Below are 27,132 nucleotides of genomic sequence, written 5' to 3' on the forward strand. Positions count from 1 at the left end.
ATAAAGCGACGATAATGGGCTTGATAATAGGCCCATGTAAATTCCCTTAGCAGCCCAGGTTCTAGTATTAACCTAGGCTTCTATGGCAATTCACAAGGATATATTATCAAGCCCATAATCGCTGCTTTATCGGCAGTTTCCTGCTGATAAAAGCGGCGATAATGTATCTCCTTTTGTTGATATTATGGACCATTGCTCTTTTTTTGACCAGTAAACTTAGGTGCATATTATCAAGGACCGGTGTTAAAATTATCGCTGTATTAATGGCAGGAAACTGCTGATAAAATGGCGATAATGAGCTTCATAATACATCCTTGTTATTTCCCATAGAAGCCCATGTTAACACCAGAACATAGGCTTCTATGGGAATTTATAAGGACGTACTATCAAGCCCACCCTCCCAACATTAATAAAAAACTCCAGACAATGCAGGTACCCGGAGCTGGAAAGTCATTTTACAAATCACTGCCCCAGAAAGGTGGCGTTCCCTTCAACGTGTACGGTGAGAGCGGGAGGGAGAGCTCAAAAAACGAGGGGTGTCGTTCCCCGAGACTGCGGGGAGTAGGACCATAACCCCCCCCGCAAACTTCAAACTAAAACCAGAGAAGGGGTGTTCCCCACTGCTCGGAGCACCTTGCAAGCCCCCATTATGCAGAAAAATTGCCCCCCGGGACCCAATGAATAAAACGGACTTCTACTTTTTTTTTCACCTTTTCCACCGCAAACAAGTACTGCACGGGTACCTCGCCATTTTCTATTTTTAAAAAAATACAAATTGAGCCTAAAGATCCATGTACCACCCCCTGACCAAGGCTCAGGCTCAGAATGTTTCTACCCTGCCCCCTTTCCTTATTTCTCAACTTTGTTTTACTGTTCTCTTGTGACTCTGCTCTCCCGACATACAACATGACTGCCAACACTTCCTGGTTTGGGGCATTTTCAGCATGCAGCTCCTGCTCGTAATTGTAGGTATTTACATGCGAGTACGCCGCGATTTTTCTTTAAAAGAAAGAAAATAAAAAATAGAGCCTAAACACCCATGTACGACCCCCTGAGCAAGCCTAGAGGGTCAGAATGTCTCTACCCTACCCCCTTCCCTTATTTCTCAACTTTGTTTTACTGTTTTCTTGTGACTTGGTTCTAGCGAGGCACAAGATGGCCGCCAACACTTCCTGGTTTCAAGTGTGACAGACAGTTCGCAGCCAATCAGCATGCAACTCGCGCTCGTAATTGAACAGATTTCAGTACGCGTACTGAACTCCGACTCTTGATATCGCTATGATTTTACTTGCAATTTTCTCAGAAACTACTGAACGGATTTACACCATTTAACAAAAAGTACAATCTGCGAACAGAACTCTACCTTTCTGCCAGATTTCGTGTAATTCCGTTCAGCCGTTCAGGCTGTAGCCCTGGCTAAAGATCCCTATGGAAAATTGCATGGGGAAAACACATTTGGGATCCCCCTTTTTTCTCGGCCCCCGCTTGACGAATCACCCCCAAACTTTCAGGGAAGGAGCGGAACTGAGGGGGCCATTTTCTTGGAGAAATTCACGAAGATTCGTCCACCAGCGCCAAAGTTATTCCAAATAGAATGTTCTGGATTTCCTATGGAAACTAGGTCCTAACTATAACTACCTACTGGCAACCGCTGGTAGGTAATATATATAAATATTCATCCATATGGCTCCCTTGTCTCTCCCGTTAGGCGCTGCTGATCGTGGCCGCGTTACTCCTGCAGTTGAGCCCAACCGCTATCAATCACAACAACGATTCCTCGCTTCGAGGAAACATGGACTCGCATAAACAAAGTCGTTAATCCACACCAAGTGAAGTTCTTATTTCTTTATTTCTTTATCCATGGGGTGTCAAAGCAAAAGAAACCAACGCATTTCGACAGCCTCCGCTGTCTTGATCACGGTTAGTTTGTGAAAGACATGCTCACAACTTACAGAAATCAAAGAAGTTTCAAACTGATTGTCACTACCCCAAATGGGTGTTTACAAAACAAGGATCACGACTTTTCGTCACTCCTACAGGTTTACAGGGATTGTGGGTGATGTAGTTTTAGTTTTTAAACAGGGTAGTTTATCACATTTTTCACATGTTTTTACAAATCTTTTTACCTGATTATGTTTGGGGAACATCACTTAAATCCCGTTTACGTATTCGATGTGTGCTGTTTATGTTAAACTAAAACAATGTAAGTATGAAATGTCCCGCCCTCCAGTGGGCTATTGGCATCGAACCACACACTCTCTGTAACATAGTTAAGAAGATAATACCGCCCTCCAGTGGGCAATTATTATCGAAAATAAACAATTTCTTCCAGGATATTTTGTTTCAAGGGGATTTCAAAAGGTGTGAGTAATAATTATCAAAGTGTGGGTAGTGAAAAAAGGGGGGGTGGGGTGTTTGAATGAAATTAAAATTAGAATTGTATGTTAAGCGAGATTGTCTTTAGGAAATACATGATTAGATAATGTCCTTATAGTCGTTACAGATGTATGTATAATTCTTCAGATTGGTTCAGGCCATAAGGAGTCATTGTCCTGAAGTTTAGTATGTGCCTGGACTCTTTCTGTCGCAGAAGTTTTTCTTTGTGTCCTCCCCTGTCAGATAGAGCCATAGTCTCCAGTCTCCGTTATGGTGGGCCTCCATGTGTTTTGCAACGGCATTACTTCTGTCTTTGTGTACCGTTGCTCGAACGTGTTCGAGAATGCGTTTTTTTAATTCACAGATGGTGCTGCCGATATATCTCAATTTGCAGTGGCATTCAATCATGTACACTGTATAATGACTGTTGTATGTTATGCATTCTCTGCTATGCCACATCTTTTTGTTGGGCATAGTTATTTCTGTTGTCGGTTTCGCTATATCGAACACCTTACAATTATAGCATTTTACAAAGCCTTTAGTTTTTAACCATAGTTTTTTTTTGCTGTTTTTTTTAAATGGCTATGAACCAACCAGTCCTGTAGGTTTTCCGCTCTTCTGTAGGTGATCACCGGATGCTTGCCCTTTTTTTGACCTATGACTGGATCTAATTGCAAGATTTTCCAATTTTTTCTTAGGATTTGGTTTATATGTTTGGATTCTTGGCTGTAATTTAGGATTAATCTGATTGGTTCTCCTTCTGTCGGTATATGCTCTTGTTTCTTTTTCAAGCAGTCTGATCTTATTGTTTGATTTGCCTTTTCCCAACATTTTTGTACAATTTTGTTGTTGTATTTCCTCCTTTGAAAACGTTTGATGGTATTCTTACTTTGTTTGTTCCACTCTGTCTCTTCACTGCAGATTCTTCTTAATCGAAGGAATTCTCCGTAAGGTATGGTAGAGATTAGTGACTGTTGGTGGAAGCTGGTTGCTTCTAGAGTCGCATTCGTGGCTGTACTTTTTCGATGGAGAGTTGTTTGTATCTTGTTGTTATTCACATATACCTCAGAGTTCAAGAAGATGGCTCTGGTTTGATTTATGGTGTGAGTAAATTTTAGGTACGGGGTAATGGTGTTTAGTATTGTGAAGTATTCAAGAAACTTCTCTTCACTCCCATTCCACACTACGAAAAGATCGTCAATGAACCTTTTCCAGGTTATAATGTGTTGGGTATAGTTCTGATATTTGTCATTCCATGCTGTTGTTTCCTCCCACCTTCCCATTGCTGTACAAGCATAGCTTGGGCTGAAGGAGAACCCCATTGCGGCCCCATTTTTTTGTCGGTACAACAAGTCACCAAACATAAATATGTTGTTTGTTAGTATGTTCTTGATCATATCCATCAGCATATCGTTGTGGTCTTTGTAATGGATGTTTTGTTCTTTCAAAAAGTATCTGCACGCATTCAGACCCATTTCATTGTCAATGTTAGTATACAAAGAGATCACATCCATGGTGATCATGAGGAAGTTAGGTTGCCAAGTGAGTTCACCTAGGATACAGAGGAAATCCGTTGTGTCCTTTATGTAGGATTTTAGTTGTTTCACTTGCAGATTGAGGTAGAAGTCAATGAAATTAGATAAAGGTTCAAATAAAGATCCATTAGCTGACACAATCGGTCTCCGTGGTGGTTTTGTGGCGTTTTTATGTATCTTCGGAAGAAAATACAATGTCGCTGTTTTTGGGAAATCAATATTTCTTTTCATCAGAGTCTATTAGTTCTTTCACTTCCCATAGATGTAATTTATGGTCTAATTCTCTTTTTATTTTATCCAGCGGGTTTGTTTTTAGTTCTTCATAGTAGAGGTGGTTGTTTAGTTGTTCCATAGCTTCCGCAATGTATAGGTCCCTGTCCCACAACACTACGTTCCCACCCTTGTCCGCTGTTTTTATTTCAAAGCTTTGATCATTTTTTAGGGAAGTTAGAGCTTCTCTTTCTTTTGGTGTTAGGTTATCCTTGCATTTCATTTTTGTGATTTTGTATAGATCATGGGTAACTGCCTCCTGAAACATGTCTATTTTGTTTCCTGGCGTGAGTTGTTGGTAAAATTTCGATTTAGCCTTTAAGTTGCTCGTTCCGGCTCCCAGTTGGGGTATTGCTATGTTTAGGCTGATTTCTTGTCCTTCTTCCACATTTAAGTTCATTAAAGGCAGGTATGCCTCTGACTCCTTTACTTGTAAAGTAGATGTTGGTGTAGGTTGAGTCTTTATTATTTTAGGTTTCCTTTCTCTTTTCATGAAGAATTTGGCTAGTTTGATTTTTAGAATATATAGATACATATCTATTCTTGTTTGTGCCATGTCCATCCGCTGAGTCGGGCAGTAATTAATTCCTTTCTTCAAGAGTGAGATCTCTGCTTGTGTAATTTCTCTGCCTGAGAGATTGATTATCTGTAGTTCTTCATTTATTTCCCCTTCTTCTGTTTCATTAGTCTGGTCTCCGCGCCTACTTTTGCGTTTGTAGTAGTTTTGCCTCCGGCTCCTCCTTGTTGGGGTTTTGTGAATCTGGGTTGCCACGCTCTCCCCCTTCCTCTTGCTCTGCTGCGTGTATTTCTTTGCGCCCCCCTGGTTTTGTTCCCATTGTTGTTGTGTGAGAACGAGGCGCATATCCCCTAAAAAAGCATTTTGGATTGGGTCCAAATTGGAGTCATCTTCACCTTGTTCCGCTGATGTTAGGGATGTCATATTTGAAGATGAACTGGCTGTGTTTGTTTTTTGCTGTTTGAAAGGGTCATATGTGCGGGCAAACGTGAACATTCGCCCCTGGGAGTAATCATTGGCATCTCTCTCAAATTTTGTCTGTTTTCTCAATCTTACCTCTTCTTCGTGTTTTTCAATTTGTTTGTTTAACTTGTCTTTAAATTTCGGATTAAGTTTCAAGGTTTCTATTTCTTTTTCTAATGTTCGTAGTTGTTCTTTTACTTTTTCCAAGGCGACTTCTATGTGTTTGACTAGTATTTTGATTAATCCCAGTGAGGAGTTTAGGGTATGTTCCCCCCATTCTTGTAGTAGGTCATTTGTTGCATCTTGTTGGCTGGGCATTAAGAGTATGCGCAGTCCCCTCGGGACTCTTTCTACTTCCAGGTATTTCTGTAATGAGATCAATTCCAATGATTTATTGATTTCTTTTTTATTTAATTTTTCCCATAGCCGAGTTTCTCTTTCGTGTAATTTTTTCCTTGTTCTTTATTGACTTCTGCAGGTTTGTTGGTATCACTCTTTTCAAACATCGTAACGATATGTTCTTTCCTTTTGGCATCCCGTGTATCCATATTGTGCACTATTTTGTTTGATTCCCCTTCTTTTGGATATCAATTTAAGGTGATTCGTTATTTCTTCGTGTGTTGGAAGCGACTCTGTTGTAATGTCTTTCCTGAAAGAATCAAGGAATTGTTGTTGTGATATATATATATATATATATATATATATATATATATATATATATATATATATATATATATATATATATATATATATATATATATATATATATATATATATATATATATATATATATATATATATATATATATATATATATATATATTACCTACCTACCTGGCCAGTAGGTAGTTATAGTTAGGATTTTTTTCAATGCAAAATCTCAAAATTCTATTTGGAATAACTTTGGCGCCGGTTGACGAATCTGCCTCAAAATTTCCTCAAATTTGCCTCGTGGAGCTCCGGTCCTTCCTTGAAAGTGTGGGGGGGATTCATCAAGCGGGGGCCGAGATAAAAGGGGGGTCCCAAAACGTGTTTTTCCCATGTTAATTTCCATAGGGCGGTCGAACTCGCTTTTAGCCCGAACGGCTGAATGGATTTCCACCAAACTTGGCAAAATTCTAGGGACTGGTAGCCCGATGTGCCTTTGCTATGTCTCAAGATATGTGCTCCAGTGGATTTTGAGTAATTTAGGTTAAAAAAAATATATATATCTATGGCAGCGCCCCGATACGCGCACCGGGGAGCGGTCCGGGCCCGCTACGCGACTTGCGCGCAGAAAGTTGATTGGCTCTCGGGTGTCTGTAAACATTCAAAACAGTCCGGAGCAGCCGCCATCTTGTGTCTCGGTAAGATCGAGACACAGGAGGAGGCAAAAACAAAGGGGGAAATGACCATAAGGGGTCAGAGTAGACCCCCCTGATCCCCTAGGTTTGATGTGGGCACCATAAAAGGGCCCGGCGGGGCAAAAAAAAAAAAAAATCGATTTGCACGGGGGAGCGTCCGGTACGCGCAACGGGGAGCGGACCGGGGAGCATACCATGTTAAAAACCCAGTGAAACAGTAAAATAATAATTTAAAGTGCTTAGAGGTAGTGATGCATTGCTGGAGTGTGTCACAAAAGTGATGCAACTCCAGCAATGCATCCTTTCACATGGGGCCAGCCCCATATGAAAGGGCCTGCGTCAGTCTTACGCCTGCTGTGAGGCAGGTGCAAGATTTTGACGCAATGGTGTCCTAAAAGTGACGCAGTGAAATCTCATAGATTTCACTGCGTCACTTCTACGACCCTTTCTTGCGTCAATACGCCCCCTTTGCATACATTACACCTATAATGTGAAAGGGCTTGCGTCAGTCTTTTCTTACCCTTCCACACCACCGTTCTTTTACTACATTTTCTTCACTTATCCACATTCCCCATGTTCACTCTACTTCTCCTCACTCTCGTTCTCCACAATCATCTTCTTTCAGTCCCCCTACGTCACTTCCCTTCCCTATGGCCGGGATGCCCGCCACCCCCTCTCAACACAATCCCCAAGGATGGGAGAAGTCGGACACAAGTTTGAACTTTTGGAAGGCGGGAGGGAGTCACCCTCCCGGCCGTATTTATTAAAATATGAAACAAAATTTAAAACATTAAATAAAAGTTTCATAATTATGTACAATTTTACATTTATTACATTTCGATGCAGACATGATCTTTGGCTAACCTTAACAGATCTCTAATACAAAGGTTTCCTAGCCGAGTCTAACATCCTGCAAATGCAAACATTCTAAATTAAAATTGTACATCCTAGCATTAAGGGCCAACGGCAAGGTCTTAACCGGTGTCAGATCCCTACTACCAAAAACTCTCGCCCTCACCGTGTGAGTGGCGCATGCGCAGAGGACTCTACCCTCGTTGCCAACTGTAACTTACCTTGTCGTGGTGGGGGCCCCCTTTCCACTCGACGCCATCTTAAAGGTCGTCCGAGTTCCCGTGAGAGGTATCTGTAGGAAGGACAGCGTGGACTCCCCCCCATCCCCACACTCTCTATCCGCCGTCGCGGATATCCGGCCCCCGGGAAATTAGTAGGAGGGGCATCTAGCCGCCTCCCCCCCTGGGAGGGGCCTATGGCCGTTTCCCCCTAGGCGACCCATCCTTAGTGGGTGCCGCCTCCCCGTGGGAGGGGCCAATGGCCGCCTCCCCTCGGGCGCTCCTATCCGTTGTGGGTGGCGCCCCCCTCTAGGGACCTTGAAATTACTGCTCACCGATCATGACCTTACGCCCGACCAAAATAAATACGACAGTTGTTTACCTACTAAAGGAAAAATTCTGACATTTCCTTGATGCTTCATCGACTGCTCACTCCTACCAAGAAAGCATTATCCTACAGGCAGAAGTCACATCCTTATCAAAACATTCCTTTACTGTTCTACAAAGGAAAATGAGGCCTACTCAGCAAACTTTATTTAAACAAACATTGCCATAAGGGGCTGGTGGGTGGGTCAAAATTGCTGCTTGTTCCGTCGAGGGCTCACGTGCAACGAGTGGGTGCAGCCTTCAGAGCACAGGAACAAGAGGATGCTTCTTCGGATTCCCGCTCTATTTATTCTTCTGCGGGAGGGCGTGTACCCTCCTCCGGTACGCCTACTGGGCGTGGTCTTCAGTGTAGGTGTCTAGGACAACCCCTCTTGGGCGGGAAAAGGCGCGCCCCGGCTACGCCTCTTCGGGCATACCAGCCTCCCGCCCCAAAATGGTTTCCCGGGAGGATCGAGGCACCCAACCATACGTTCGGGGGGACCGAATGGTCGCCCCTTTCCATTCTCGTCCCTTTCTTTGCTTTCTCACTCATTTTCATTTCCTCTCCTCTCTCACTGCACTCCACTTCAGTTACTCATTTTGAATTTGATAAGAATATAGCTCTTTTTTGAGAACTGGAGGTAGTTCTAAAAAGAACTGTTTTTTTCTTCTTTTTTATGTTTTTTTCAGAACAAAAACAAAAACAGGGAAATGCAAAACTGCTCAACAGGAGCAAAAAAAAGGGGACAAATTAGGGGTGGGGAAGGCAGCGGTGTTCTTGCCTGTAGCGTGCAATGAGCTTGATGCTCTGCTCACCATAGCAAAGCAGTTCATCGCATTGCTTGCACTTAATAGTAATGTCACTAAAAACAGGTTGAATGTTCGGAATCATCTCCAATTCCGCTGCACGTCCTCTCCCTGATGATGTGGCTCCTCCTGTAGATGTAGAGGCACCATCCCTTGGGGGATTACGTGCCAGGTCTTGGACACACTCCTGGGCATAGTTCTGGGGGTGCCTGCATTGGACGTGGCGAATCATTGTCGAATTGCCAAAACTGTACTTCCTTTTTGGGTCTCCTCGGGAAAGCACAGTTTGGCAGATTTTGCATTCTACTTTGGGAGCATTCACCTTTTTTAATCCTTCAGGTATTGAAAAAAATTTCCAAATAAAATGCTCCTTGATCTTGGGCTGAGGAGGCTCTTCCTGAATGAAGCCATCTGAGTCCTCACTACTGCTGGATGGTCTAGCTGCCATTCTTTCCACAAAATGGTAGGACAGAAAAAACAGGTCTTGCTGTCTCCAAAGTGAAAGAAGAAATGAAGGAAATGGGTGGGGTTTTCATTAGTTGTAAAAAAAACTGATAACAACCAATGAAAAGAGTTATTTTAAGGTCACATGACCAGGGCTTTCATCATTTGGAAACCAAAACTGTCCTGAACCAATAAAAAGTGTTATTTTTAGATCACATGACCTGACGCGCTTACGCTACGCACCCCGGGGCGCGCCCCGGGGCGCGTCGCGTAAGCGCGTCGGATGCTTACATTGCGCGATCGTATTCGCTCGAGTGCTTCCAGGTGCGCTTACGCCGTGCGTATCACGCGGACGCGGCTTCGCGATACGTCACGATGATGTTTTCGTTCTTGGCAATAGCGCTAACGGGACGCTCACCGGTGTGCGCCGGAAAAGTGCGCTTTCCGGTGCGAACACCGGGGCGCGCACTGGGAGCGCACCAGGGCAAAAAAAGAAAAAAAAAGTATTATATAAATGTACAATATAGGATTCATTATAAAAAATATTACATTTCATAGGTTTGAGGCCCTACATATAGTTAGGAATTAGCATTTAAAAAACCTATAAAATTCACTGAAAAAAACAGAAGTTTAACACCAGTTATAGTTAGGAATTAGCATTTAAAAAACCAATTCAATTCACTGAAAAAACCATAGGTTTCACACCAGTTATAGTTAGCTGGGAATTTTACTGACATAAAACCATTGAAATTCCCACGTTATAGTTAGTTGGACTCACTATAACTTGGGCGCCTGCAATGCACTGCTGATGACGTCACATATTACATCACTCATGACATGGTCAGTGACATCACTCATGACATCACTGATGACACCGCTTTGCCCGTTTTCATGTAAACACTGACGAAGGGAGTTTCTCCCGAAATGCATCTGTTTGGACAAATAAATCCTTGCTGCTGAGAAACAGGAACCCCGAGAGTGCTGTATCTTTTTCCAAACCCGGCTGGGATCATTTTTGGGAAAGCTGAGCAATCATATATATATATATATATATATATATATATATATATATATATATATATATATATATATATATATATATATATATATATATATATATATATATATACATATATACCACGTGACTCCTCCGAATCTCTCTGCGTCTCAAGCTTGCACGCTAGCAAACAGAAGGAAGACGGACCACGATGATTCAGCATCAGTAAGATTTTATTCGATGCACAGAAAGCAGCTACGCGTTTCTGGCAAATTATGCCCTTGATCACGCTGCAACATGTAATGAAGGCAAAATGCTTTTTTTAAATGCAAAGTTAGAACGGAACACCCCCTCACAGTGACGTACTGTATCATGTGACAATTAAAAAGTGAAGACATACTGCCACTGTTAGGTCTTTAGCAAAACATGAGCACTGATAATTTTCACCGGATAAATCCAGGATTCCTGTATGTATATTGTGATAGTTAAATAAATAAACTAACCATATATTTACGTCAAACAATGGAACAAAGTCTGACTGTATAAATACAGAGTTCTCATAGGACGTACAATTGTTACCACATACAGTATAATACATATTGTGCCTATTTGATCATAAAACAGTGGCAGGCAATAAAGTGCTGTGTGAGAGTGAGATAAAGTGCAAAAAAAGGGAAAAAGCAAGAAAGGGAGCGAAAGATCAGTGCAATACCATTCATTAACCCCTTCGCTGCTCATGACGAGCTCAGCTCGTCATGAGGCACAGTGGAGCTGTGCTTATGACGAGCTGAGCTCGTCATGAACAATGGAGTTCACCAAGGATCAGCACAGGAGGGGAAAACCATTAGCAGCCAAGGTGTTAAACAAGGGACAAAAATATCATGTCATAAAACCGTTTCACAGATCCCTGGAAACATTCCAATATGCCTAGTTTATGAACATGAATTATCACTTTGCAATAAATAGTATAAAATAGTATCAAAGAATGTGATAAAACCCAATAAATACACCTAAATTCTCATTCAATAATATATATACATATATACAGTATAATATATACACGCATATATACACAAAGAATAAAATCTATGACCAATATGATATTTCATGTTTTCAATTTCAGACTCAGTCAAAATACAAAAGTAGAAAATTTTAGAAAAATAGAGGTTGTATATAGATAAATATATGAGAATATAAATGTCTATATACAAATATATACATATCAAGGACTAATACACAAACAGAATAACCTTATACAAGCTAGAATAAGAATATTAAACATACACAGGTCAAAAAGTTCATAATTCAATCAACACATATTTTATGCTCATCTCAGACCTCCTGCATAAGACACATAAGTGTGGGGCAGAAATTGGGCCCGGCCTCAACCTCAAGATAGGGAACCTAACTAAGAGGGAGAAAATGTAGTTAACCGGGCACAATAATGTTGCTACATAAGGGATTGCTGAATCAGAATGAGGCATCACAAAAAGTGATGCATTTCATCAATATTATTCAATCCATTCGGCCAACGGGTATCCAGTTCTAAAATCATCTTGGTTTCCAACTGCCTTAATAGTGACTCCCTGTCCCCACCTCTTTTGAGGGGGGGTATGGCTCCAATCACAAAATATTTTAAACAGGAAAGATCATTATTGTGTATTCTTTTAAAGTGACGAGCTACAGGGTAAGCTGGGTCGCTATGTAGTATGGCGCGTAAATGCTGTAAAATTCTGACGTGTACCTGGAGTTTGGTACTACCAACATATCTTAACCCACAGGTACACGTTAGGACATACACAGCAAAGTCAGTCTTGCAATTGAAATTGCCGGTAATCATTTTAGGTTCTACATCAAATGGAGTTGAATAATGTAGAGTGTTAATACCGAACCTGCACGCGGGCAGCTGTAACATTTGAAAAAACCTTTAGAGGGTTTCAACCAGGGAGTTTTAGACTTCAATTCGGGGGCTGCTTTGTCCAAAGCAGATCCCATACTTCTGGCCCGTCTAAAGGTGATGGTTGGGTTGGCCGGCAACCTAGTGTTCAGAATGTGATCACTAAGAACAATAGGCCAATTCTTTTTTAGTATGGCTTTTAGTTTTCTGTCCTCACTACTAAAGGCAGTGATCATGCGCGGACCATCTTCTTGGATGGCTGAGATATTTTCTTGTTCTGGTTCTAACTGAGATATTGGGAATAGGCTTTGTCTGGATCTGAGTTTAGATTTTTCAACTGCTTTATTCAAAATGGTGTCTGAATAACCTCTGACTTTTAAACGCGCTAACAACTCTTTTAAGCAATGCTCATAGTCAGAGGGAGAACTACAGATTCTTTTGAGCCTGAGAATCTCTCCATACGGTATCCCCATGATGGTATGTTTAGGGTGCATGCTAGCCGCATGCAGGGTCATATTCCCGGCGGTAGATTTTCTATGTAGTGTGGTTTTAAGTTTAGAGTTTGCCACATAAATCTCTACATCCAAGAACTGCATCCTATGCTGGTCAATATGCGCAGTGAAATTTAAATTCATGGAGTTATTATTGATATTTTCAATAAACAGTAGTGCCTCATCCTTAGAGCCTTTCCACATCATGAATATGTCATCTATATATCTCAGGTAACTTACAACCTGATTACTCATCACGGTGGAGTACAATGCGGCGAGGACCTGCTCCTCCCACCAGCCAACGTGCAAGCACGCATAGCTGGGGGAGAAACAGGCCCCCATCGCCACTTCTCTTAGTTGTATATATATAATCAAAGGTTACAGGGATTCTATAGTCATGGTCAGATTTTTACACACACAAAACCATAGAAATTCAGCAGTTAAAGTTATACTTATCTCAAGAAACTATAACTCATGCCTTAAGTTAACTATAACTTGCGCCACCACCAAGCACAGTTTCCTCATCAATAATTTATTGCAGATGTTGTAGTGATATTATTAATGATGTCATAGAAGATGTCATGACTATTGTAATAAGTGGTATAATTAGCAGTGCATGGCGAGGGCGCGAGGTATAATTAAATTATGTGGACCATAATGAACACGTCTACGGTCACCTGCGCAGAGAAATACTCTTCAATACAAAGACTTATAACATGTTCAATACCTCCACACAGCTATGGTGCATTAGGAGGACATGTGTTTTCTAAATGCACCCATTAGCTTTATGCAAACTGTATAGAATTAAGTGGAACTTAATATGACAGTTATCCGACGAAATCTAAACTATAAAGCAAATAATCACACTCAATGAATGGTGTAATCAGTGATGTCATCAGTAATGTCATTTGAGATGTCATCAGTGATGTCATAAATTACATCTTAGATGTCATCTGTGAGGACGTAAGCAGTGCATGGCAGGGGCAAAATAATAGTTAGTGCTGCTAAATATAACTGGTAAATTTCTGTGTTCTTGTTCTTTCAAAATGTTCTTGTTCACACTAACAAATTCACCTAACTATACAGTTACATTAACCTTTGGTTGTTTCAGTGTATTTATGAATTTTTATTACACCTAACTATAATGTTGCTTTAACCTTTGGTGTTTTTCAGTTTCTCAACAGACTTTGATCCAGATTTAAGGAGAGAAAAACACAAAAATGTGAAAAACCAGAAGAAAAGAAAGACTGAAAAACAGTGAAAAGGGGAGAAAGCAGGAGTGAAAAACAACCTCCTAGAGTGATATTATGAGGTGGGGAGTATCTGGTGGTAGATTAAAAGTGCATGAGATAGAAAAAAGACTACAAAGTCCTGGTATTTGGCACCCCAACCTTAAATTGCACCAGTTGCAGGTTTGGAACAATTTAAGCACTGGTTTCACTTGTTTTCAATTGGTCACCTTACCTCGTGGGTTCCAGCTGTAATGGCATTCACACGTGGAGTTGTATGGATGATTTGTTGTAAGATGTTGACATAGGTCTGAACTTCCATGAGATTCTGTGAAGGGAAAGTATTACCCAATGTTTAATATAGGCACATTTTCTCTATTTATAGTTCTAGTCTAGACGGACATGGCAAAGGTGGTTAGTTTAGGAAAGGGTAATGTTAGGAGTCAAAGCATGAGACGGAAAGACCACGAAAGAGAGATAAAGGGTCACATTGGTATTAGCTTCTGCATCCGAGCAATAAACCAAGCAGAAATGTATTACCAGTACCATCAGACAAGGAGATACGGAGCCTGCCCGTCTGAGGAGCATAAATCTTACCCAGCAACAGGAGAATTGCTTTCTGTTGAGAAACCAAAAGTGATGTATGTTTCCCTTCCAGATGACATATGATGTGCATGCTGCATTAGATATAAATGTACACATCCTAAATAATTGGACATTTGAACTGACAATAGATTAGTTATATTCTAAGTATTACACTGGGAAAGTGTCTTATAACCCAATGTTTGTGATTTTAAATATTGTGGTGGTCAGTACCTGAAATGCTAGGGCCATGGTTGTGAGTTGCAAAAACCCCAAATACTTAGATGCCAAATATTCTTAGTCAGCTGTGGATATTGTACCTTCAGCACTGACAAAATCAACAAGCACACATTTCAATGTCATTGGAATGTGGATCACCAGGTAGTTCCATGAGTTAAAAAAGTCAATTAGCATGAGACCCAAAATGTATTGTGCATGCTACTTCAATCAATCAGGATTTATAAAACACTGTAAATCACCCATGAGGGTCTCAAGGTGCTGGAGTTGCTAGCTGTTTCCCAGTACTCTGTTCATTCAAACAGCCAGGTCTTGAGTCCTTTCCTGAATTACTGGAGCAATGAGGCAGTCCTAAGGTGCAGAGAAATGTTGTTCTAGGCTTGGCCTTCAGGTGAGAAATGGAGCAACCTCCGCTGTTGGCTTGACAGATCTGAGGGGTGTCTGTGAGGAAGAGGGAGGTGAATAGCAGGTGCTGGTTGATTGGTGGAAGGTCATTCTTTTGTTGATGTATGCTGGTCATTTGTTGTGCAGGGCTTTGCATGCGTGGGTCAACATCTTGAACTGGCATCTCTTCTGGATTGGGAACCAATGTAGCTTCTTGACGTGTGGAGTGATGTGAGTCTGTCTAGGGATTTTAAGGATGAGTCTTGCCACTGTGTTTTGTATTGTCTGTAGTCTCTTCAGGAGGCCTGCGTTGATTCCTATACATGGAGTGTTGTTATGTTATATTAAAGAGTGAACGTATACCAATTGGTTTCTTAGCGCTACAGTGTTCCTGTAGTCCAGACTGCTGCTGACAAGGGCCTGAACGATGTCCTTCTGGTGTTGATTGGGAGCAACCTGAAAATCTTACCAAACATGCATAGGGGTGGAAGGAGGTGGATAGGATTGTGTTTACCTGTGTCTGCATACATAAGTTGCGGAACAAGATGATGCCGAGGTTGTAGCCGTGGTCTGTCAGGGTGGAGGAAGGGCTGAGTTCAGCTGCCCACCAAGCATCGTTCCATGGCAAGGTGTTGTTCCCAAAGACAAGGACTTTAGTCTTGTCACTGTTGAGTTTGAGAGAGTTGTCCTTCATCCAGTTGACAACGATTATCATACATCTGTAGAAGTTGGCTCTGGTGCTGGAGGGGGGTCATCTGACAGTGAGAGGATGGGCTCGGTGTTGTCGGCATAGTAGATGATCTTGATTCCATGCAATCTGAGGGTGGTGGCCAGGGAGTCATGTATGTGTTGAAGAGGGTTGGGCTGTGGGACGATCCTTGTGAGATGTAGCAGATGATCTTGGGTTCTGAGGTGAACGGTGGAAGACGAGTTCTCTGAGTTCTTTCAGTGAGGTATGAAGTGAACTATTTGAAAGCATATCCCTGAATTTCGATTTGGTGCAGCCTGTTGATCAAGATGGGGTGGAAGACAGTGCCGAAGACAGCTCACAGGTCCAGGATGATTAGCAAGGCTGCTTCGCCGCAGTCCAGGAGGGCCGTGATATCATCAGTGGCTGTATGAGGGCTGTCTCGATGCAGTAATTGGCTTGGATTGGCTTGGATTAGGAAGGATCCAGGAGGTTGTAGTGTTCCAGGTGTTTTGTGAGTTGCTGGTTGATTGCCTTTTTGAGAACCTTCACTGGAAAGGGGAGCAGAGAGAGGGTCCATTAGTTATTTGGTTCTGCTGTGCCAGTGGATGGTTTCTTCAGGAAGGGCCTCACGTGTTTCTAGTCCTCTGGGATAGACTTTCTTGAGTTCGTCCCCAATTGTCTTACTCCGGAAGTTGAAGATGTGTGGGAGACATGGGTCCTTGGGTGCTCCAGAGTGTTATGATAAAGGTTGTGGCTTGAGTTGTAAGAGGGTCCCAATGGTTGATCAGGTGTACAGCGTTTGTCTTCATGGGTGTGAGTCAGCTGATGCTGTTGGAAGCGTGTGGTTGGAATTGAAGTTCTCTTATATGGCTGAGATCCTGTCGTGGAAGGTCACATAGTTCTTGGGAGGAAATGATGTTGTGCCTGGTGGTTGTGGGGTTAGAGAATTCCTTCACAATGATGTAGTGCTCCTTGCTTTGCTTCGTGCTGGCTTTCATACAGTCTTCTAGAGCATTTTTCCTTGTTTCTTTCAGAAGGCTGTGGTATTGGTTGAGTACTGTCTTGAAGGTGTTGCGGTCTCCTGTCTTTTTGCTAGTATGCCACTTCCTTTCTAATTGCCTGAAGTTGTGCTTGGTGGATTTCAGCTCTGCGGTGAACCAGATGGATTTCTGACAAGTACTTTGGGTTTGGCTGACTTGGAGGTGCCGACTCTGTCCACCAGGAGAAGTTTTTTGCAGCCTGTTCTGGGTCAGATGTTGTGTCTGGGAGGTTCTGATATCTTTTTCCAGGTTCGACACTTGGAGCTAGGGGATGTGGTGCCAGTGTTGGTAGATCCTGAGATGGTGAAATGGATAGTGTATTGGTCCAGGTGATCTGCGAGACAAATATGGAGTCGAACGTGTGCCCTGAAATGTGGGCGGGGTCGGTGACAAGTTGCTTGGGGCGGTTGTTGCTCATGCTTTCCACAAAGTTGGTTGTGTTGCTGTGCCCGGGGCCATCAAGGTGGAAGTTAAGGTCCTCTAGGAAGATGTATTGCTCAGAGCCAATGGCAATATGGGTGATGAGGCCAGGGATGGCATTGAAGAAGCTGGGTTGTTGTCACATTGGTCTGTATGTGAGGGTGCCTCTGATGGTGCTTATTCCATCTGTGTCAAATTAGAAATTGAGATGCTCCATTATCAGGGTTGAATCAAGTGGGGAGTTTTTGCAGTAAATGGTGCCCTTCTGGACAATGGCAATTCCACTGCTGTGTTGTTTTTTTTTGGTCTCGTGTGTTATCTTGTAGGCTTCAGGCATGGTGATGGCAATGTCTGGTGCAGAGTTGGGTTCAGCCAGGTCTCTGCGAGGAAGATAACATCCAGGGTGAGGGATGAGATCATGTCCCAGATCTTTGTTGCATGTTTTCCAAGCAATCATGCATTGATTAGAATGTACTAAAGTTGTGCCGTGGCGATCTAGGTCTCTGTGATAGATGTAGTCATGTTCGTGGTGTCTCTCTGGTGGTATTTAGGGATGTGCATTTGATGCATATGGGATCAAGGGCTCTGAGGTCTGCAGAGGTGCAGCTGTGAGGGGCAGAATGACCAGGGTTACTGATGCTGGGCACAGTCCAGGCGCAGATGGAGCCAGACAGGTTTGTCTTTGGCGTGCCTTTTGTGCACCAGCGGTGTGCCCACTGTATGCAGCTGCATTACAGCCAACACTAACTATGTCCTATGAGGGGCAGTGGGTGGGTTTGGCAAGGGGCGGGAAATGGGAGGCAAACAACAGCAACGAGGCAGCAAGGCGGGAAAAACTAGCTCAAGGCTGTGCAGAAAAAAGACAGTAAACAGACCAAGAGGCAATGTATTAATATCGTGCACAATAAACAAGGCAGAAACAGACAGTAGAGCGTAGCAAGAGACAAAGTGTAAAAACAGTGCACAGTAAATAAAGCCTTAACAGACAGCAGAATGTAGTACAAAACAAAGTGTAAGGTTACAAGACCAGTGGGGTCTCAAGTGAGGGAGCACAGCGATGCAGAGGCAGTGGAGAGCTGGCATGGGGACCTGCTCTATGGGGCCATACTAGGGCCTCCAGTGAGTAGGTCGTGGGCTGGGTTAGCAAGGGACGAGAAACGGGAGGCAGAAAATGTAATTAAAGTGGAAAAACGAGTGGGCGATAAGACCAAAACAGGAGAAACATCTGAATAAACAGAAATTAGATTAAAGGTAACACTAGTGCAAAATACACTGGGCAAAAATAGATAACAGAACCAAGTAAGAATATAATTTATTACTTCAGTGTACAACAAACAAGGCAACCACGGAGAGTAGGTGGACCAGGAGACAATGTATTAAAACTGAGCACAATAAACTTGCCAGCAACAAATAGTAGAGTAGAGCAAGAGATAATGAATAAAAAACAGTGCACAAATAAACAAGGCTACAACAGACAGCAGAATAGAGTAGGAAGCATAGCATAAGGTTTCAAGAGCAGTGGGATCTCAAGTGAAAGAGCACAGCAAGGCAGAGGCAGCAGGAAGCTGGCACGGGGACCTTCTCAATGTAGTCATGATGCAGCCTCCAGTAAGTAGATTCTGGGAGGGGCACTGGGCGGGGTTAGCATGGGTCAGGAGGCTAAAAATGGCAGCAAGGCAGGAAAAATGACTGGGCGAAGGGCCAAAAAAAAGAAAAACACCTGAGCGAACAGAAATTAGATTAAATGTAACAATAGTGCAAAATAAACAGGGCAACAGTGGATAGTAGAATGGAGCAAGAACATAATTTATTAAAACAGTGTACATCAAACAAGGCAACAACAGACAGAAGACAAACCTAGAGGCAATGTATTAAAACAGTGCACAATAAGCAGGGCAACAACAGTCAGTAGAGCGGGGCAAGAGACAATATATCAACACTGTGCACAATAAACAAGGTAACACCAGACAGCAGAACTGAGTAGGAAAAAAATATAAGGTTACAAAAGCAGCAGGGTCTCAGGTGAGGGAGCACAGCAAGGCAAAGGCAGAATGGATCTGGCACAATGAACACTTACAATGCCTTATATTCACCTTATTTGGATTATATAAAATATAAGAGATCTTTAGTACTTTCAAACTCAAATCAACCATTGTTTCATTTTTACCCAAAGAGCACATAACTACTTTTCCATTTACTAATGTAAGTGAGCAAGAATCACTGTAGAACACATCCTGATTAGTGTATCAGACCTGATTTCAAAGATGTATCTATGTTGTGTGCTTTGGTGGAATTTACTCTTTAAGTACTCTGGGCTTACTTCTTAATTCCCACAGTAAGCCAAGGGCAGTCCTGGCTTACTTAATGAAGTCTGTATTAAACCAGGAGTACTACATGTATACGTTTCAGCATCATCTTTGCAAGTCAGGTGCCAAATCTATATGTTCATACACCAAGTAAAAGTTTGAAAGGGATGTAGGGAAAAGCAAAATTACCTTTTTATACCTGTCCTTTGTGGCATTAATATCATCTTGCAAGAACTGAGATTCAATTTGAAGTTCCAAATTACATAAAAGTGCTTCGTCTGCTTCCTGGAACACAGAAAAATATTTTGGTCATTTGTAGCTGTAGAACGGAAGTTCAATATTGTTAAAACAGTTCTTTACTGTATTTTCTCTAACACAGTTAATAAACTAGCATGCAATCAAAATAATACACAGGCACTACGATACAATACGTTTTACTGTCACAAGCAAGGATTCTGATTGTTTGGGAATGTTGAAAGTTTTTTTAATATATTCAACCCCCATTTTAGCAGTCAGTGAAAAGAACCAACTACTATAACGGATTTGCATCCGCTAAACTATTACAAACTCCTACAATGGGCTTGTGACTCCCAAACGAAGAGCTAGTTGGATGAAGCATGTTGTAGACATTCCTGCCAAATAGTGATTATTTAGGAGATGAATCAATATTTTGCGACCAAAACATTAAACATGTACTGAAAACTGAGTTGGGGTGAGCTCAATGGGGCCCCTTCACCTTTATGAATTAAAAATGTTTTTAGGGAGTAGGCAGTGGTCCACAGGACTAGTGCAGACTTTCAAAAGAGCATGTTTTTTAAAGTAAACCTTTTACTCCATTTCTTGTAAGGAAAACTGGCTGCATTTTTACTCTATATAAATGTGATCTTAGATATAGGGTTCTGCTGACACATCAGGCCACCATCCCTTTGATGACATCCAATCAGATAATCAGAGTAACCAATCGTGATTGACTCAAGTTCCTGGTTTGCATAACCTTAGTTCAATATGCAGTAACATAAATCAGTATATTTTCTGTGCATGCCATCCGGAAGCACCCACTGTTCTAGAGTACTAAATTGCATCAATTACCATGCTATTTGTAGAACAACAAATAGTTCTACAGATCAACTATAATGTGGTGCCACTGCAATGCTTCACGGATTGATCCCTAATTTATCATTTTTTTAATTAAAAATAATCCTTTCATCATTATTGTAGTTAATATTAATATAATTCTGTATGGTTTGGAGCCAGAATTGTTCAAAATCGTGCAATGTATATTCATCTCATGACTACATATATCAAAAGTTATTCCAAACTTTTCGAACGTTCCCTTTCACAATCCAAATGACTTGAGGATGATAATTCAAAAGACAATCAACACCTTTTTGTGGACCAACTTTCATTTTGTGGAAGAAACTGGCATGAAACTCATGCATAAACCATAAAAGCTATATTTTTCAAATCTAAATAAGATGTAGAATTTAGAAAGAAGTCATTTGTATATATTTTTCCAGATTTTTCCACAGATACATATATATATATATATATAAACTTTGTTTAGTTAATTAAAACCATAACAAAACAAGGAAGTGAAAAAAAATTGTCCTTTACAATAAAAACAAGTAAAATTCTTCAGAATAAGTTTTAAAACACAAGATTTAAAATGGATATTTTTTTTTTACCTCCATTTCTAAGGCCAACAAGAACTTTATCAGATTGCACATCGGTAAGACAATTAATAGTATAGAAAACCTTTTTGTTTTAAAATTTCATATTGCTTTCAAGCGCTTTTCAAAGGCTATCAAGAACTTTATCAGCTTGCAGTTGATTATAGGGGATGTTGAATCCAGAGCACCAATAATAGCAGACCTGCAGGTACGTAGTCTCTTGACCCTAAAAATGTTCTTTAAAAAGTACATGCGCTCCCATTTCAGAATCTTACAGTGGCATATGATGTGGATTATATTTTCTTTTGTGGTGCCACATAGATGACAGGCGTCTGAATCTGAACGTTTCCAGGCCGGTTTGTCTGCCAGAGTTGGTAATTTACCGAATCTCAGGGCCATCAGCCTTTTTTTAATGAAGACCGAATATGTTGTTTCTAGATAGGCAGCCGGGGTGAGTTTTTTGTAACTGTTAATCACGGTCCAAGAATGGGAGCAAAGATACTGTTGACTTGGCCATCCCTGGGGGGTCACCTCAAGCCTTTTTGCCTTAACCCCCTTGTTTTCTGAGATTTATTTTTTAGCTTCTAGGACTCTGTGTACTTTACCTCTACTCACCAGTGTTATAGTGCTTGGGCTCACTCCTTATAACATGGTAAAAGTGGCCTACACCTGATTGACAAATTTAATTGACTTTTATGTCCCTAATAAAGTCGGATGTATGACGGTATGACGCGTACCGTCACAACGCGTGCTTTTACAACGCGTCTTTAACAACGCAAGTCGTTACAACAACTTGCGTTAGGGGGCGCTGATAGTGAATAGTATAATTTACTATTCTAACACTCGTCCCCGTGGATACTAGGGAAGGTGTTGGAATAGTAAATATACTATTCTTTATCCTCTAGCACCCTCCAGCGCAAGTCGTGGTTACGACTTGCGTTGTAAGGAACTCGTTGTAAAAGTACTGCGGAGTAAAATCCGCATCGTAAAGGATGTTCCCCAATAAAGTCATACAACATGTACCTAGAGCCTGTAAATTAAAAGCTACTGGTGAGCCTGCAGAAATTATTGTGCCACCCACTTAAGTAGCCTTTTAAAACAAGTCTCAGGCCTGTCAGTGCAGACTATGTACAGTTTTAAACTGGCAATTTGGTCTTGCAAAAAAAAGCCCTTGCCAGGCCTAAATTTCCCATTTTAATACAGATAAGCTGCCCCTAATGTGTGCCCTAGACAGCCCATAGGGCAGGGTGCATTGTATTAAAAAAGTTAGATATGAACGTTTAAGAATGCATACCCTGGTAGTGAAGATTTCACAAACTCTCTCCCACATCTAAACATGGGGCTGCCTTATTATATTTAACAAGTGATAACATTTGTATGGGAGCAGGTGAAAATGTTATGTTTGGTGTCTAGGAAATAGAAAATTTAGAAGTCAAATTTTAAGTCATAATTCTGAAAATGCATTTTGTAGAAAGTCTACTTTGTTTTCGGGCACGACAAGGAAAGGATTTCCTCCTTCTGGTGTACAATCGGTACGCGGTAGCTTAATTCCCGCTTTCCTTCCCGGATTTTTCCGTGGATCAGCCGTTCTCCTACGATTACTATTGGGTGCAGCTTATACGAAAAAAAGCATGTGAGCCGCCCCTGCAATCAATCGCGCACCGCGTTGCGGGCGCTCTGCCTTATGACACCTCTGCCATCCCATACAGAATACTCACTTGATCTACAGTCTACCTCCACTCGTGCAGCCTTTGTGCTGGCTGAGCAGATAAGTTCTTATCCAGTCCCTGTCCTGAGGAGAACCTACACTAATCACGGTTCGAAACGCGTTGACCCCCAGCCTGTGACAAGAAAGAAGGGTGCAGCTAGGGACTAACTAACACCACTTCTGTGGGCCCTTGCTGTTAATCTTAAATATATTCCATCACAGGTGTTGTGAGACAGGCAGGCAAGCCCATTCCACCCTTAGATCCGCCTGTCCACTGGTATTCTAGTCAAAGGACTGTTTTTTTTCCCACTTGTAAATATTGTTCTTTGTGTAAAGGTTGTCCATGTCGCAATCACTTTGTAATGTAATTTGTTTGAAGTTTTTTGTTGGTGTTGTAAAATCCTGAGTATTTACCTTAAATGTTTGTATATTTGTATATATTGTACACATAACTGCACGTTTTTGAACTGACTGTTTTGACAGAAATTTCCTTTGATGTCATGCTTTTGATGAACTAATGAAAATTGATTATAAATGAAAATAAATTTGTTTGTAATATATAACTGTTGGCCACACAGTACATATTGGCTGTGTGGGTCGTGATTTTCTTCGAAAAAATCCTGATCAGCCATTTTGTTCTGTTTATCAATTGTTGTGATCCAGGCTGGCCAGTTGTAGGATCCAATACCTTCATTTGTATACAGTTTTGTAGAAAGTCAGCATTTTCTTGTACTAGCTACTTGATGCCAACAGCCTTTTTCCTGGGTGTTAGAACCGGCTGTCTCTAGTTGGCAGAGGTATACACTTCTGACAAATAGGGACACTCCTTTTCTAGTCAGGGCAAGGGGATCACACCCTTCGATAACCCCTGCTCACCCCCTTGGTAGCTTGGCAGAGCAGAACAGGCTTATCTCAGAGGCTGTGTGTTAAGCAATTATGACCACATACAGTAATACAGTGAATACACTACAAATGGACACGACACCGTAGTATTATAAAAATAAGTATTTTTATATAAGGCTTAGCACAAGACCAAAATAACGGCAAAACTGTACACAATCGGAATAAATACGTTCGGGAAGGAAAAAGGATAGTTCAAAGGTAGTTTCTTCTTTAGCACAAGAGTCTTTTAGTATCAAGCAAATCTTCTTCTTGGAAACACAGTTCTTTAGCAACAGGGTAACTCACACAGGAGCTACACAACGCTGGGCAGAGATAATCCACAGGTTTGGCGTCGACCGCGAGGAGCGCTACGTCGGGCCTGGAGTCACACGGACCCCAACAACACAGTACCTTAGGAAAAGGACGCACACGATGATCAGCGGCGTCGAGCACTCCGGCGTCGCGTCTTCGGTGTCGATCAGGCCACAGCAGGCGTTGTCGATGATGCAGTGGCACAGAGTGAGCAGCGCTCACGGCGTCGAAGGGCACACGGTTGATGCGATCAGCAGCGGGGCAGACACGAGGTCCTCTGGAGTTAGAGCCGTACTCCTACTCACTGGCGTTGCTGCTGGCGTCGGTTGGGCCCAGCGTCCGATCGTCGTGGTTGCTGGTTCTTTCAGAGATGCTGGATTCACACTTCCAGCAGATAGCACTTTGTAGCAGGTGAAGTCCTTTAGCCCTGTGACTTCGGCAGGAGACTGGCACTCTTCCAGTCCTTGGAGATTTTCTTAGCAAGCGTGAGAGTACACACACAGTTCCTCTCTCCTGGTTCCTTGGCAAAAATAAAGAAGCGCTGCAGGATTCCCCCAACAACAGCACACTGGCAGAAGGGGTAAGCAGTCCTTTAGATCAGCAGGCTTCTTGTCCTTGGTTACAGGGTTCCTTGTCAGAAGTGATCTGATTTCCTAGTTCAGGGGTCCTCCTCTTATACCCCTTTTTGTCTTTGATCCCTTTGTCTATGCCGGGGATTTCCCAACATCCTGGGTCTGTGGTGGGTGGAGCTAGGCAGTAGCACCTGGCCTATTCATTGAGCCGGGCCGGGTCCTCAGATGCCCCGCAGGAGGTGGAGCCAGCATTGACACTGGCAGGAGCAGAGCTATCAGTCGCTCGGCAGGAGGTGGAGCCAGCATTGTATCAGGCAAGGCAGGCTATCAACAACTACTCTCCCCCTACTCTCAACGTAATGTCCCACTCATCCCACACTGACTCATCCAGACCTCTTGGAGCCACCCAGCTCCTGTCACATACACGCAAGACCAGCAGAGACCAGATATGGTTAGACAAGAAAATAGACACTTTCTAAAAGTGCTATTTTCGAACCCAGAGTCCAAAAACCATCCACACCAACGGATGCGTAATTAAACCCCGAGTTCAGGGATACCAAACTCGACATTGCACCATGCTCCCCGAGCCAGCTAGGATTATAGCGTTAATAATCCCGGCGGCCCATTCTATCCAACGGAGAGCAGGCTACCTCGCAATAGTGAAGCCCTAAGATGGCGGCACTTCACTATCAGGACATGCCAACTTGGTCAGGCTTGTCCTACCTTACACTTACAATGCACCCTGCCCACGGGCCTACCATAGGGGTGACTAACATGAAGCTAAGGGAAGGTTGGAGGGGCTGGCAGGTAGGTATACCTGCGCAGCCGACGTGACAGTGCAGGACTGCACGTGGGTCTCGCAATGACCGACCCGTAGACATTCGTTTACAAGGCCGCTCCTGTGGGTGGCACAACACGTGCTGCAAGCCCACGAGCGGCATTTGTATTTACAAGCCCTGGCACTCCGGGTGCACTAGACTAGGGACTGACAGTAAACCAAATAAGCCAAACATGGATACAATAGATACATCATTTTAACAGAGGGAGCACTTGCGCTATGGCACTGATCAGCAGTGACACGGCGCCCAAAGCATATACCAGCAAAACATCGTAACACAGTAGAGGCAAACAGAAAAAATGGAGGAGAGACTCAAGCCAATGATGTCAGGTCTAACACGTGTCCCCTCCAGCTGAAATGTGGGGAGAACTACCCTTAACCTAGGGAGTCCTCATCACTAAGGCGGAAAAATCTGGACAGACCATCAGCATTGGCGTGATCTGTACCAGGGCGGTGTTCCACCGTAAAGTCCATCCCCTGTAGAGCAATGGACCACCTCAACAGTTTTGGATTCTCACCCCTCATTTGCATTAACCATCTGAGGGGCCTGTGGTCTGTCTGAACCCGGAAGTGAGTCCCAAACAGGTAGGGTCTTAGCTTCTTCAGCGCCCAGACCACAGCAAATGCTTCTCTCTCTATCGCACTCCACCTCGTTTCCCTGGGAAGTAACCTCCTACTGATGAAGGCTACAGGCAAGTCTCGGCCCTCTTCATTCACCTGAGCTAGAACAGCCCCCACGCCATGCTCTGAAGCGTCCGTCTGAACAATGAATTCTTTCGAAAAGTCGGGTGCTTGGAGTATAGGTGCTGTGCACATTGCAGTTTTCAGGGTGTCAAAGGCCGTTTGACAGGCATCAGTCCAGATCACGTTTCGTGGCTGCTTCCTGGAAGTCAGCGAAGTCAAGGGGTGCACAATGTTACCGTAATCCTTGACAAACCTCCTGTAATAACCCGTGAGTCCTAAGAAGGCTCTCACCTGTGTTTGGGTTTTGGGCGGTGCCCAAGCCAGGATGGTATCAATCTTGGGTTGCAGGGGGGCCACCTTACCGCTCCCTACTTGGTGCCCCAAGTACACCACAGAACCCTGCCCAATCTGGCACTTACTGGCCTTGATTGTGAGGCCTGCTCCGCGCAGGGCCAACAACACTTCCTGGAGGTGGCGCAAGTGTTCCTCCCAGCTGGCGCTGAACACTGCGATGTCGTCCAGGTAGGCGGCGCTGAATTCCTCCAGTCCAGCCAAGACCTGGTTGACCAACCTCTGGAAGGTGGCGGGGGCATTCTTCATCCCAAAGGGCATCACCCGGAACTGGTATAGCCCATCTGGTGTGGAGAATGCTGACCTCTCTTTTGCCCCATCAGTCAAGGCGATCTGCCAGTACCCAGACGTTAAGTCAAACGTACTAAGGTACCGGGCAGCCCCCAACCGATCGATGAGCTCATCAGCTCTGGGGATGGGGTGCGCGTCAGTCTTCGTGACTGAATTGAGCCCTCGGTAGTCCACGCAGAACCGGAGTTCTGGTGAAGCACCAGGCGCTGCAGCCTTCGGGACCAAGACCACTGGGCTGGCCCAAGGACTGCTAGAGGACTCAATCACCCCCAATGCGAACATTTTGGAGACCTCCTCCTTAATGTACGCTCGGACCTTGTCAGTCACCCTGTAAGCCTTGTGCTTCACAGGAGGGCTGTC

General features: G+C 43.0%; 1 protein-coding gene across 1 annotated transcript in view; it reads right to left on the reverse strand.

Annotated features, from left to right (window-relative positions):
- BFSP1 (beaded filament structural protein 1) overlaps window positions 1-27,132 on the reverse strand; it is a 191,610-nt gene that overhangs the window by 104,256 nt on the left and 60,222 nt on the right. The window contains exons 3-4 of the mRNA XM_086925440.1: window positions 19,654-19,749; window positions 14,040-14,132 (exon numbers count right to left, since the gene is read on the reverse strand). Coding sequence (XP_086781566.1) covers window positions 14,040-14,132; window positions 19,654-19,749 — 189 coding nt within the window. The remainder of the gene's footprint in view (window positions 1-14,039; window positions 14,133-19,653; window positions 19,750-27,132) is intronic.

The sequence above is a fragment of the Lissotriton vulgaris genome, chromosome 6, assembly GCF_964263255.1.
Source record: "Lissotriton vulgaris chromosome 6, aLisVul1.2, whole genome shotgun sequence".
NCBI lineage: Eukaryota > Metazoa > Chordata > Amphibia > Caudata > Salamandridae > Lissotriton > Lissotriton vulgaris.